Below are 13,245 nucleotides of genomic sequence, written 5' to 3' on the forward strand. Positions count from 1 at the left end.
CGTTAATAATCGCATCCACGAACATGAGTTCTTCCAGACTCCAATCCCTATTCTTTTGCACCATCCGTTGAGATGGAGACCACATGTCCCAAGTTTCCACTCTAAAACTTTACGTCATCAAACTACGCCTTTGTTTTGAATAGGCTTCTAGCGACCTCTAGCGGAAAAAAATATCACAAATTGTACCTTTAAACAAATTGTAACCATTGATCTCTAAGTACAGCGTCCCTGGGAAGGCCAAACAAAGGTGATTGGACTGCGGGATGAAAATAACAGCGTTTCGACGACATGGCGACAAACACACTCTACAAACGCAACTCTTGCTCTTTTCCGTGGGAGCGCAACAAGACCACGCCCCCTTTTTTGTGTATTCCTGTGGGAGGAGGTTAGTCAAAACACTGTTTTAGTAACATGATTAAAGAGAGGGATGTAGTCCAAACTGGCCGTTCGATGTAGGCGACTTCTGTTAAAGAAAATATCTCGCTTGGCATTGAACTTTGAGCTTTAAAATTTTACAGATTTTATTTATACTCTAACAACAACATTACACACTAACTAAAGCTTGAAACATGGGATCACGAAGAACGGGACCTTTAAACAGACCATCTTCAGACCATGCTGCCAAAAAGTTGTGAAATTCAAGTTGATTTGTCAAACCGTGTTCGAAAAATTTTACGTAGCGCTTGTGAAAAAAGACATAAGGCTATAACTCCTCAATGCTTTATCATATTGTCATCACAAGCATGACCTGAGATTACATGCTGCGTTTCGGCTCAGCGCCACCTACTGGTCCGGAGATACAACAAATGGCTATTTTTGCTTCTACTTCTGAACGGTTTGTCAAAAAAAAAAAATCATAAAATCTCATTAGATTCTGGGCACCATGCCAAGTCGATTGATATCCAGTTCTGAATTTTGTGTTAAAATACTGTATTTTATGAATGCATGAACATATCATTACGAAACTCGGGATTGGTCATCAGCACAATGCCCTGAAGGAATCAGAGAAGTTTCGGATCAGTGCCACCTAGTGGTGAAATACAAATAGAAGCTCGAGTAGCTCCTCCATAGTGGACAACATGCCTAGACTGTTAACAATGTATGCTATATGATTACATGGGCACTCAAACTCATGAATGCAATATTAAAACCAACAAAATCCAAGAAACAATCAAATAGAAACACAATGAAAGATACAAGTTAACACTTAAAATAGTGTGCACACCCTTCAACTTGGTTAAAACACCATTTGTTTTTTAACAGCATTTACAGTCTTCATGAATAAGCGTCTATCAACTTTACAAAACTCCAGACTGATCATATTGTGGGGGGATCCACTGTGTACAAACCTCTTCAAATCATTCGATCATGTTTTTATTTATTTATTTTTGCTTTGTTTTTGTTTTCTTGATTGTATTTAGGTCTGGGCCCTAAGTGGGCCATTACAAAACAATATCCTGTATTCTTGAGACCCTGACACATCTTTGAGATCTCTTTGCAGGCCATGGTTTCAAAGAAGAAACTAAGAAAATCTTACAGAAACAGCTTACTTTTATTCAAGGTTAATCAGCTTCACTTAAATGATGACTGGGTGATTATAATTACTTTTCAGCAAGAATTGTGATTCGTTAATTCCAAACAGAATACCATGCCATATTATAAAAGGGTGTGTACATTTATGCAACCAGGTATTTTTATACTTTAAATAATTATACACCTATGTTAAAGTATAGGTATTGTGTAAAACTTAGTAATTAAAAGTCAAAGTATGAATCACTTTCAGTACTTGGGTATTTAAAAGAAGTAAACCTTTCAAATCAAGAAAAAATAAAAATAAAAATTAAGTTTTAAGGGATAAAATGTATTATTTTGGCTTAAAATGGAGTAGAATTCAGTACAATGACTCCTCCTGACTGTCACTTACGTAAATATATTGTCTTGTGTGGCTTACCAAGATTTAGCTAGAAGGACATGTTTCTGGATCAACATCCTTTTGGTCCTAAAAGTACATTCCTCTTGACCAGATTTTAAAGACAGAGAAAGACTTTTCTTAGAGGATAAAGAACATCAATTTACTTTGATTTAGGGCATGATATAAAGGTTAGTTGTTACAGAACAAATAGAAGATGATTATCTGGGTTTTAGATGAGAGTACAGGGAACAATTTATTTTACTGTCATTACACAAAAATGAAGATACAAGCCAGAGAAGTTCTCCTCACACCGATCGAAGCTTAAGTAAACATTTAGCTGTTTCAACACAACCCTGCTCTTAAGGTTTGACAAGCTCAGTGATGAACGCTTTATTTATACCATTCTCCCATCACAGGAGAGTCCAGTACAGCATCAGGGGTATGTATACATTAGTCCTTGTCCAGAAATCTTCTTTCAAAAAAGCACAAAATGGCTCTCAAAGCTGCCATACAAGGTTTGTCTAGATACTGTAACATTCAATTATAAAAAGAAAAATATTCAAATCATAAAATCTGGGTCATTGCACAAGATGACATAGTGGTCTTGGCACAGTTTTTAGTATATTATTTGGAAAACACATTTAGTCAGAAGTAAATACCCTTTTAGACAAAAAAGGCAGGCTCTTCAAAGGGTGTAGAGTTGCTTCAATCCATCATCTTTTATTTTGTTACTCATAGCGGTTTGTGGTAAAGCATCGCAACACTGGCCTGTAATGCTACCTGAGCAATTATAAGGCTTAATTTTTCTCTTTAGCACACAAACCAAGCTTCACCCATGGTTCACAGGGACATCTGAGAGGAAAACTTCACGTCAGCATCCCGTTTGGCAGATTGATTTGGCTCTATCCGAACTTGGTATTTTGAGTGAGCCATGAAAGCAAGTTTGTCTATCTGATTGACTTAAAAATTCGTCCTTTTAATAACAAGACTGTTACAACTCTGACATTTGAGCCCCCGACAGTCTTTCCAAAATAGACAATATTATTCCAACAAGTCAAAAATCTATTTTTGCTCCCTGTAAGCAGTTCTTGTAAGTGAATATAAACTCACAGTGTCCCATGGACGATTAAATATACATGAAAGTGAAATGGACTATAAAATATCATACAGGTAACACTGTAAAAGAACATCACAGTAAAACGACCTGTCTGGAGTGCCATAGACGAAGAGTTCATTCAAAAACTACCTTCTGCCTTTATATGAATTTCTTCTCTCTAGTCTGAAACACAAAAGGAGATATTTAAATCAAAATGTTTAAGCTGCTCTTTTCCATTCAATGAAAGTCAGCTGTTGAGCAAAATGTTCAGTGCAAGAGAATGGAGCACTTTTATCTTCTTCTTAACATTCAGCAATACTGTTGACTTGATTGCACTGACCCTATTGGATGACAACTGAACTGAGCTGGATGATGACATCTCCGTTTTCTCCAGAGCTGCCGTCCTCCTGCTCCGAGCAGGATTCGAACCGCCGTCTCTAGACCGCAGGTTCTAGTGCGCCTCTTGAGGTCAGGGGAGTGAGGTTTACACACACAGCTCTTACTTACTGGCCCCCGTTACATGCACCCCCCTAAACCTCACTCCCATCCGGGTCACGGCACTAAAACGTAACCAGTCCTACTCAACCCGCTCCGAGCAGGATTCGAACCGGCATCTCCGGCATGGGAGGCGGGCAAGGATGTTAAATGCCACAGCCACTGAACTGATCTCAACGTAACCATGACTGTTTACTATTGTCATTTTAGAGCTGCTTTACAGCAGAATTGAATTCTTCATCATCGAATCATTATTTTCCCGTTCATCACTGTAAAGCTGCTTTGGAACAATCTGTATTGTATAAAGCGCTATATAAATAAAAGGTGACTTGACTTCTATTTTCATTGTATGGAAGAGAACAGCTCAGAAATTCTATTAAATTTCTCTAACTGTGCTCCACGAAAGAAATAAAAGGTTTAGAAAAAAAGAAATAGTGGACATGATTTTCCCCCCAAATAAAATAGGATTATTTAATATTTCTATTAAAAAAAAAACAAGCAATGGCACATAACGAATGGCATATGTGCAGTGTTTGCTTTGATGCACTTGGCATTATCCTGCAGGATGAGAACTGAATATCAGAGCCCAGGAGGAATGAATCCTCAGCTAAATAATTCTCTTTATTGCATTTGAGATCAGAGTTCAGTGCCTCATGTGTTTCCATTACGCTAATACCATTTTAAAATGTTAATTTCTACGCAAGCTGAGGTCAGATCAAAGCCTGGGCTGCACTGATGGTACGCTTGAATGAACACGTTCTGCTAAATAGCTATATTTTATATATATATATTATATATATATATATATAATATATATATGAAAATAAATCATAAAACACAGTGGAGCTATATACAATTTTTGGCATCTGTTACAGAAACAGTAGGCTACACAATGATGGGGAAGACTGCTGACTTGACAGTTGTCCAAAAGACGATCATTGACACCTTGCACAAGGAGGGCAAGACACAAAAGGTCATTGCAAAAGAGGCTGGCTGTTCACAGAGCTCTGTGTCCAAGCACATTAATAGAGAGGTGAAGAGAAGGAAAAGATGTGGAAGAAAAAAAGTGTGCAAGCAATAGGGATAACCACACCCTGGAGACCATTGTGACACAAAACCCATTCGAAAATGTGGGCGAAATTCACAAAGAGTGGACTGTAGCTGGAGTCAGTGCTTCAAGAACCACTACGCACAGATGTATGCAAGACATGGGTTTCAGCTGTCGCATTTCTTCTGTCAAGCCACTCTTGAACAGCAGACAGCGTCAGAAGCGTATCACCTGGGCTAAAGACAAAAAGGACTGGACTTCTGATTTGTGGTCCAAAGTTATGTTCTCTGATGAAAGTAAATTTGGCATTTCCTTTGGAAATCAGGGTCCCAGAGTCTGAAGGGAAGAGAGGAGAGGCACACAGTTTGCCAAAATTTCTAAAAATAATTTCTTTGTATTGGTCTTAAGTAATATTCTAACTTTCTGAGATATTGAATTTGGGATTTTCCTTAGTTGTCAGTTATAATAGTCAAAATTAAAAGAAATAAACATTTGAAATATATCAGTCTGTGTGTAATGAATGAATATAATATACAAGTTTCACTTTTTGAATGGAATTAATGAAATAAATCAACTTTTTGATGATATTCTAAATATATGCCCAGCAGTGTGTGTGTGATATATATATATATATATATATATATATATATAGTCAAGTCAAGTCAAGTCAAATTTATTTATATAGCGCTTTTACAATTGGTAATTGTTTCAAAGCAGCTTTACATATTAGAAGCACAGAAAAAAAAAAGGGAAGTGGTTAAAACTGTACAAACAAGCGTGGTAATATGTAACATATACAAGATGGTGCTACATTAAGCCAATGTCGGCTGACTTCCAGGGGTGGAAAAAACCCCCTAGGAGAAAAACCCAGCGTGCTAGCACTGGGAAAAAAAGTCCTAGGAGGGAAAAAACCCCTTGGAAGATATATATATGTAAATGTATATGGAGATCAAAATCTGAATTGTACATTTTTATTATAGAGTTTAAAAATCGATTATATATAAATATATGTAAGCGGATACGGGGATCCTGGGCTACGTTGTAGTCAGGTCCAGACGCAGGTTCTCCATCTGACCTGGATACGGCCTGGATCCAGCACCCGGCAAACCTCAGGATAAGCAGAGAGACAGATATTAGCGTAGATGCCATTCTTGTTCTGTTGTACAGGTATATCTAGTGTTATAGGAAATGTTCTCGGTTCCGGCCGACCTAATTATTGCAGCGTAACAATCCTTTAACGGATTTGAAAAATGTTAATGTATTGATAATGTGTTATGTGTATGCAAGAGCAAAGAGATGTGTTTTTAGTCTAGATTTAAACTGACAGAGTGTGTCTGCTTCCCGAACAATGCTAGGAAGATTGTTCCAGAGTTTAGGTGCTAAATAGGAAAATGATCTGCCGCCTTCAGTTGATTTTGATATTCTGGGTATTATCAACTGGCCTAAATTCTGAGATCGCAATAAACGTGAAGGACTATAATGCATTAAGAGCTCACTTAGGTACTGGGGAGCTAAACCATTTAGAGCTTTATAAGTAAGTAGCAAGATTTTAAAATCTATACGATGTTTAATAGGGAGCCAATGTAATGTTGACAGAACTGGGCTAATATGGTCATACTTTCTGGTTCTAGTAAGAACTCTAGCTGCCGCATTTTGAACCAACTGTAGTTTGTTTAAAAGCTGAGCAGAACAACCACCCAGTAGAGCGTTACAATAATCTAGTCTTGAGGTCATGAATGCATGAACCAACTGTTCCGCATTTGTCATTGAGAGCATATGTCGTAATTTAGATATATTTTTTAGATGGAAGAAGGCGGTTTTACAGATACTAGAAACATGACTTTCAAATGAAAGATTGGTATCAAAGAGCACACCCAGGTTCCTAACTGAGGACGAAGGTTTAATGGAGCACCCGTCAAGTGTTAGAGAGTATTCAAGGTTTTTCGTGAGGAAGTTTTTGGTCCAAAGATTAGGAAATCAGTTTTTCTGAATTTAATAATAAGAAATTTCTTGTCATCCAGTTTTTAATGTCAGCTATGCATTCTGTTAGTTTTGTGAATTTGTAGGTTTTTCGTCAGTGCGCGAGGAAATATAGAGCTGAGTATCGTCAGCGTAGCAGTGAAAACTAACACCATGCTTCCTAATTATCTCTCCTAAGGGCAGCATGTACAGAGTGAAAAGCAACGGTCCTAATACTGAGCCTTGTGGTACCCCATATTTAACCTGTGATCGATACGACATCTCTTCATTAACTACCACAGACTGATAACGGTCAGATAAGTATGATTTGAACCATGCCAAAGCAATTCCACTAATGCCAATATAGTTTTCAAGTCTTTTTAAAAGAATGTTGTGATCGATAGTGTCAAAAGCAGCACTGAGATCTAATAACACTAATAGAGAAATACAGCCACGATCGGATGATAGGAGTAGATCGTTTGTAACTCTAACGAGAGCAGTCTCAGTACTATGGTATGGTCTAAATCCTGACTGGAAATCCTCACAGATTCCATTTCTTTCTAAAAAGGAACACAGTTGTGTTGAAACTGCCTTTTCTAGTATCTTTGACAGAAAAGGTAGATTCGAGATTGGCCTGTAATTTACTAAATCTCTCGGATCTAGTTGAGGTTTTTTAATAAGAGGTTTGATAATAGCCTGCTTAAAGGTTTTTGGCACGTGTCCTAGTGTTAAAGATGAATTAATTATATCAAGAAGTGGACCTACGACCTCTGGAAGCATTTCTTTCAGTAGTTTAGTCGGCATTGGGTCTAACATACATGTCGTTGATTTTGATGATTTGATAAGTTTAGATAATTCTTCCTCTCCTATAGCGGCGAATGATTCTAGTTTTACCTCAGGGACACTACAGTGCACTGTCTGAAGAGAAATTTTCTCTCTAATATTATCAATCTTGCAAGTAAAGAAGTTCATAAAGTCATTACTGCTGTGCTCTATGGAAACGTCAGCAGTTGAATATATATATATATATATATATATATATATATATATATATATATATATATATATATATATATATATATATTTTTTTTTTTTTGTCTATACACAGCTTTTGTATGACATACAGATGATCTCTTTCATCAGTATTCATAACTCACAGTTCATTAGGAGGCATTACTGCTGACTTGTTGATTGTAGCTTGAGGCTAAAAAGTTTCCACCAAATATCCATATATACACTGCAAAAAAAAATAAAATAAATAAATAAATAAAATAATAATAATAATAATAATAAATGCTTTTCTTACTTGGTAATTGTGTCTTGTTTTCCAGTACAAACATCTAAAAATTCTTAGATCCCATAATCACTTATTATATTCATTAAAATAATAATAATAATAATAATAAATAAATAAAAAATCTATTATAAATGAAGTGAGTTTATTCTTAAAACAAGAACAAATGTCTGCTAATGAGTCAGAAAAATAAAAATAATTTAAAGTGAAAACAATATAATTTTTCTGACTCCATTGTATTTGTTCACAACACACACAGACATTAGTTTAAAGACAAATTTAATCAAATTATAACTAAAAGTGGCTGAAAATAACAGTGCATTGGCTACACAATGATTAGACAAATGTATATAGTTTATAAAATTATGTTTAGTACTAGATGACAACATTTTAAACAAAACAAACAAACATAAGAACAGTGCCTTACTAGAAATACATTCTCTGTTACTATAACAGGCATTCATAAAGTGTTATGAAGATGAAGATATGTAAACCTGAGTCATAACAAACATTAACATTTAATAATTATTATTATCTTACCTAGCGGACCTAAAACATTAACGTTTTAGTTTATATACTTACAGCAAAGATCAGCATTGCCCTCTTCTGGAAAATTTGAGTACTACAGAAAAAAAAAAAGCTAAAAAGCTCAAGTGTAAAACAACTTTCACTTTAAAAAGCATATTCCTGTTTATAAGCTTATTGTCAACACTACAAATCAATCAAACAAACAATATATAAGCAAAGTAAATCACACAATAAGTAAATTACTACATGTTCATGACGGTTTTTTGGACCATTTTGACCAACTGTTTAGCTGTTTGCAATACCTTTTTGCATGCAAATTATATTTCTCAGAAGTAATCAATAAAACAAAAAGTGTTGAAAATACTGTAATAATTTTGTGTTGTAAAGATGAATATTGATCATTCAGTGCAGGTATGACTGCAAAATTGAATATGCATAGTCGTACTGACAGCTCTTAAAGGAACAGTTCACTTTTTAAATCTGTTTTTTCACACAAATCTATCATATGGCTTCTTTTGTAGTGTTTATGTTTTTTTAATGGCTATTGTGTCTATTTAATTTCATGGTGTAAAATCGAGCAGCCAGGACATGCGTAAATAGCGACAGATTTATTTCTTTTGGAGTGAGCTATTCCTTTAAATGCCATTCATGGCATGAGTTATTTATATTAATCTGTTACGTCTAGATAAAAAATATAAAACAATGCACTTTATTCAGTACAACCAGTTCTATCACACACCTGAAGCTACTTCACAGTCTCTAAAAGCACCGTTATTCCTCTAGACTTCTGGCTTTATATTCACATGCATTCACAGATATTCACAGGTAAACATCTTCTCTTTTCACCCGTTTCCACAGAGCTGGACGTCACAACACCCTCTGCATAGCAGTTAGTTATTCGTCTCAAAAAACATGAAGTCCTGAAAACAATGAAAATAAATATCATTACTAACAATTTCTTGGCATTTCTCCGATACTATCAAACCATATCCTCCGTAGACTCCTACTCACAATGAGAAAGCAGGCTCCGATCATCACTGCCTTCATTCGCACATCAAGATCCATGGGGAACTGTATCCCAAAGTTGTCTGAATCCGTGAAAGCCTCTCGGAGAAGTCCTGTCCATTGTTTGCTGATCTTTCCGATGCCGACTTCATCCATGGTAAGAATCTTGACATAAGAAGTAAATAACATTTTAAAAACTTTCAATTGTACTTAAAGGGATAGTGCATCCAAAAATGAAAATCCGCTCATAATTTTCTCAGCCTCAAGTTGTTCCAAACCTTTATGAGTTTCTTTCTTATGTTGAACATAAAAAAAGATATTTTGAAGAATGCTGATGACTTCATAAATTCAGGTTTGAAACAACCTGATGGTGAGAAAATGTTGACAGAATTTTAGATTTTGGGTGAACTATCCCTTTAAATTATAGGATAGTAAAATATCAATACATGTCCAATCCATGCTTTTTTACTTACCCTGGTGGTTTGCAGGGTGACAGAGGGGGTACACAAACAAAATGCTGAGTTTTGATGTTCATTTAATTCTACACCACCTTAAAATAACATTAAAACCGAGCATGCATTTCCGCCTCAGGCGGTGTTTTGTGAACGAATCTGTGGCTTTGAATAATTCTGGAAAGTCAATGATTCAATGACACATTAATAAATACAGCCACTTGCTTTGTTACGTAATGAATGAAACAATGAATGAATGAATCACTCAATAAGATCTATTATACACCCGGCGCAATGTGACGCAAGTGTTTTTTTGCTAGTTTCAGCCCGATTTTCACATCCAGCGTAACGTTGTTTAAATAGCAAATGCACAAATGCAAACATGGTCTGAAAACGAGATGTGTTCAGGTGCATTGTTGGCGTGTTGCTATTTAGAGGAACTGAAAGCGCCTGCGCCATTAAACAAATGAAACTTGCTCTAAAGTCAATGCCGCAACATTTATTTATGTTATTTAAAGGGTGTGTTAGTAATATGCGCCTATAGGTGGTTGCACAATGCTTGTACACACATACACATACACACACAAAAAAAAAAAAAGAGAACGATGTAAAAGATTATTATTGTGTACATAAAGATAAAAATGCCTACATGTCATAATGGACAGTCATTGCATGTATCAGAATAACCTATTTTCAGTAATGATGAATGATATTCTGGCTTTTATAACTGGCTTTTAAAGGGAATGCAAGATGACACTCTGATTGGTTTATTGCATGTTACGCCCAAAACACACCCACGACTCATTAAGAGACTAGGTACAACCCTTTTGGACCATGCACCTGGCCATTTTTTCCATCGATATAATCGATAGCAAAAGTGGATTCGGGCATGCCATAAGTGCACCTGTGCGGTGTTCTTCAGATCATGTGCTTAAAATAGGGCCAAGTGACTTTCCGCCACCTACTTTCGTTTTTAGTTTAATTTTCAAGTCCCGGTTTCACAGACAGGGATTAGACTGGGCCTTAGTTCAATAAGGACATTTAAATTGCTTTTATAAACATTCCCTTGAGAAAAACATCTGTGCATGACAAAACAATGACACTGACACATTTTAAGATATGTCAGTACAAGTTGCTTTCAGTTAAAACAGCTCAAACATGCATTTTAATCTAGGACTAGCTTAAGCCTTGTCTGTGAAACCGGGTTGAAATAATTTAATATTTCTCTAATGAACAATTTTTATTTAAAAATGATCTTATAGCACAATATATTTGTCATTGTAATTGCATTCATGCCACCTCTGAGCAGCATTAAACAGTGTGTAAATGCATCTAGATGCAGTTTGTGCCACTGCAATGCAAAGATGGCTTTTGTTGATCCTGATTTCATTTGATTAATAGGCTTAGAAAAACTTTGCCTTTATAAGGAGGGGAAAAAAAGAAAAATCACTTTAATGGGGCAAATATCTGAATCGGTGTGACTGCAGTCTAAATGTGGAAGAGACGAGGTATGCAGAAGGATGCTAAATGCCTCAGGGGTACTAAAGTCTAAAAATCACTGATCTACTGAATAATAGCTCCCCCTAGTGGGAATTTATAGGCAGAGCCAGCAGGCAGAAACAGAATGGCAGAAAAAGCACAAATTATGTATAGATATTTGTTTCTGACAATTAAGCATGTTACATTTCCCCCAACAAATTCTAATGCCTGTATTGAAAAAAAATAAAAAATAAATCATATGATGTATCATAATAATGTAGAATTATTTTTAATTGAAAATAATCTCAAAACATTATCCTGAAAATAGAATCCTAAACATGTTCTTTATGTAAACAAAGTATAATTAGTTTTGTTTTTGCTAAAACATCAGTCTCGGTTTGCCAGCCTAAACAAAGCTTTAAGAGAATTAAGGGCTGTGTGATGCAGAAATCATTCTTTTTCAGTGAACGTTAGCAATTGTTGGTGTCTGTGAGCATTTAATCACAAGTGTTTGAGTTGATGTACCTCAAAGTCCACGTCCGGCAGGCAGCTCCAGCCACAGAACGGCCCCTGGAGCTTGAGAACCGGCTCTCTGTGCTCATTCTGTATGGTGAACTTGGGGAGGAAGGGGTGCCACTGTTGTAGAACATATCCCACTGTGTTCCCTGGAGGAGCCTGGATCTCCAACTGAGAGAGGAGAGGGTGAAAAGAAGGAATCAACAAAGTATGTTCAGCACGGTCTATATCAAAGCAAGTGACATCTGCAAACAAATGATGCAATTCTCATAACTTTATTTGTAACTGAATAACCATTTTTGATCACCTCTTGCAGACAACATGGGAAGAAGCAGGACATGCATTTCAGAGGACGGCTGACGGTGATGATCTCCTGTCCGATGTTATCGAGGACACGGATGGTGAAGGAGCGCAGCGGGCCGCAGCACTGACGGGTGAGACAGTCGTTCTCCTCCACCGCGTAAAACACGTTCTGACCCATGGAGTTACGGATATCATATTTATTGTTGCTCTCAAAGCCTGCCAAAGCTGCATAAATCCATACAATGGACTTATTATTATTATTATTATTATTAATTAAATATGAAGTATTTATATTAAATTATGTAGTGCATATATAGATCCATCTGTAATAAACTCTTATACATGCATACCTTCAATAAGCTCAACTTTCTGTTTGATAAGAAGTTGATCTACCTGAGAAAGTTGGGAAAACAGGTGAATACATGAAATTATTTTAAATTATTTTTTCAAAATATTTTAAATATAAGGAAACAACAAAACACTAAATGTGGTTAAGGTATTTATCTGACAAAAATATTTGGTAAAAAAAAAAAAGCATGCACAAAAAAAGGCATAGAAAAACAAAACTCACAGAAAAAGCACACAGCATGAACAGTTATTAATATTTATTTGATTCTTTCTTGTTTTTGCATGTTTTCATAATTTCTTTGCATAACAATCTGGCCAAAAATGATGATCACTTTTGGCCTCTACTGTTATATACACACTACCAGTCAAAAGTTTGGAAACATTGCTATTTTTATTGTTTTTGAACAAAGTCTCTTATGCTTATTAAGGCTGCATTAATTTCATAATAAATACAAAAAAAAACAATAATGTTGAGAAATATTATTACAATCTAAAATTATGGTTTTCTATTTTAATATACATTAAAATATAATTTATTTCTGTGATCAAAGCTGAATTTCAGCATCATTACTCCAGTCTTCAGTGTCACATGATCCTTCAGAAATCATTCTGATATGCTGATTTATTATCAATGTTGGAAACAGTAACTGCTTAATATTATTTTATAACCTGTGATACTTTTTCAGGATTCTTTGATGAATAAAAAGTTAAAAATTATCAGCATTTATTTAAAATATATATTTTTTAACAATATACAATATATACATATTTTTTCTTTCTTTTTTTTGAAAGAAATTAATACTTTTATTC

General features: G+C 35.4%; 1 protein-coding gene across 9 annotated transcripts in view; it reads right to left on the bottom strand.

Moving 5' to 3' along the window:
• Positions 1 to 3,511: 3,511 nt before the first annotated feature.
• The window catches only part of si:ch73-206p6.1 (phospholipid scramblase 1), an 11,154-nt gene continuing 1,420 nt past the window's right edge, over positions 3,512 to 13,245 (bottom strand). For 2 of the 9 annotated variants that reach the window (XM_067378272.1, XM_067378271.1), the window contains exons 3-6: positions 12,438 to 12,480; positions 12,092 to 12,312; positions 11,794 to 11,955; positions 9,363 to 10,347 (exon numbers count right to left, since the gene is read on the bottom strand). In XM_067378272.1, the coding sequence (XP_067234373.1) occupies positions 10,051 to 10,347; positions 11,794 to 11,955; positions 12,092 to 12,312; positions 12,438 to 12,480 (723 nt within the window). In that variant the 3' untranslated portion in view covers positions 9,363 to 10,050. Of the gene's footprint in view, positions 5,660 to 7,667; positions 7,748 to 7,885; positions 9,253 to 9,343; positions 11,497 to 11,793; positions 11,956 to 12,091; positions 12,313 to 12,437; positions 12,481 to 13,245 lie in introns of those variants that run through there. The other 7 variants (XR_010893806.1, XR_010893805.1, XR_010893804.1 and 4 more) reach the window with 7 other exon arrangements.

The sequence above is a fragment of the Chanodichthys erythropterus genome, chromosome 23, assembly GCF_024489055.1.
Source record: "Chanodichthys erythropterus isolate Z2021 chromosome 23, ASM2448905v1, whole genome shotgun sequence".
NCBI classification, from domain to species: Eukaryota; Metazoa; Chordata; class Actinopteri; order Cypriniformes; family Xenocyprididae; genus Chanodichthys; species Chanodichthys erythropterus.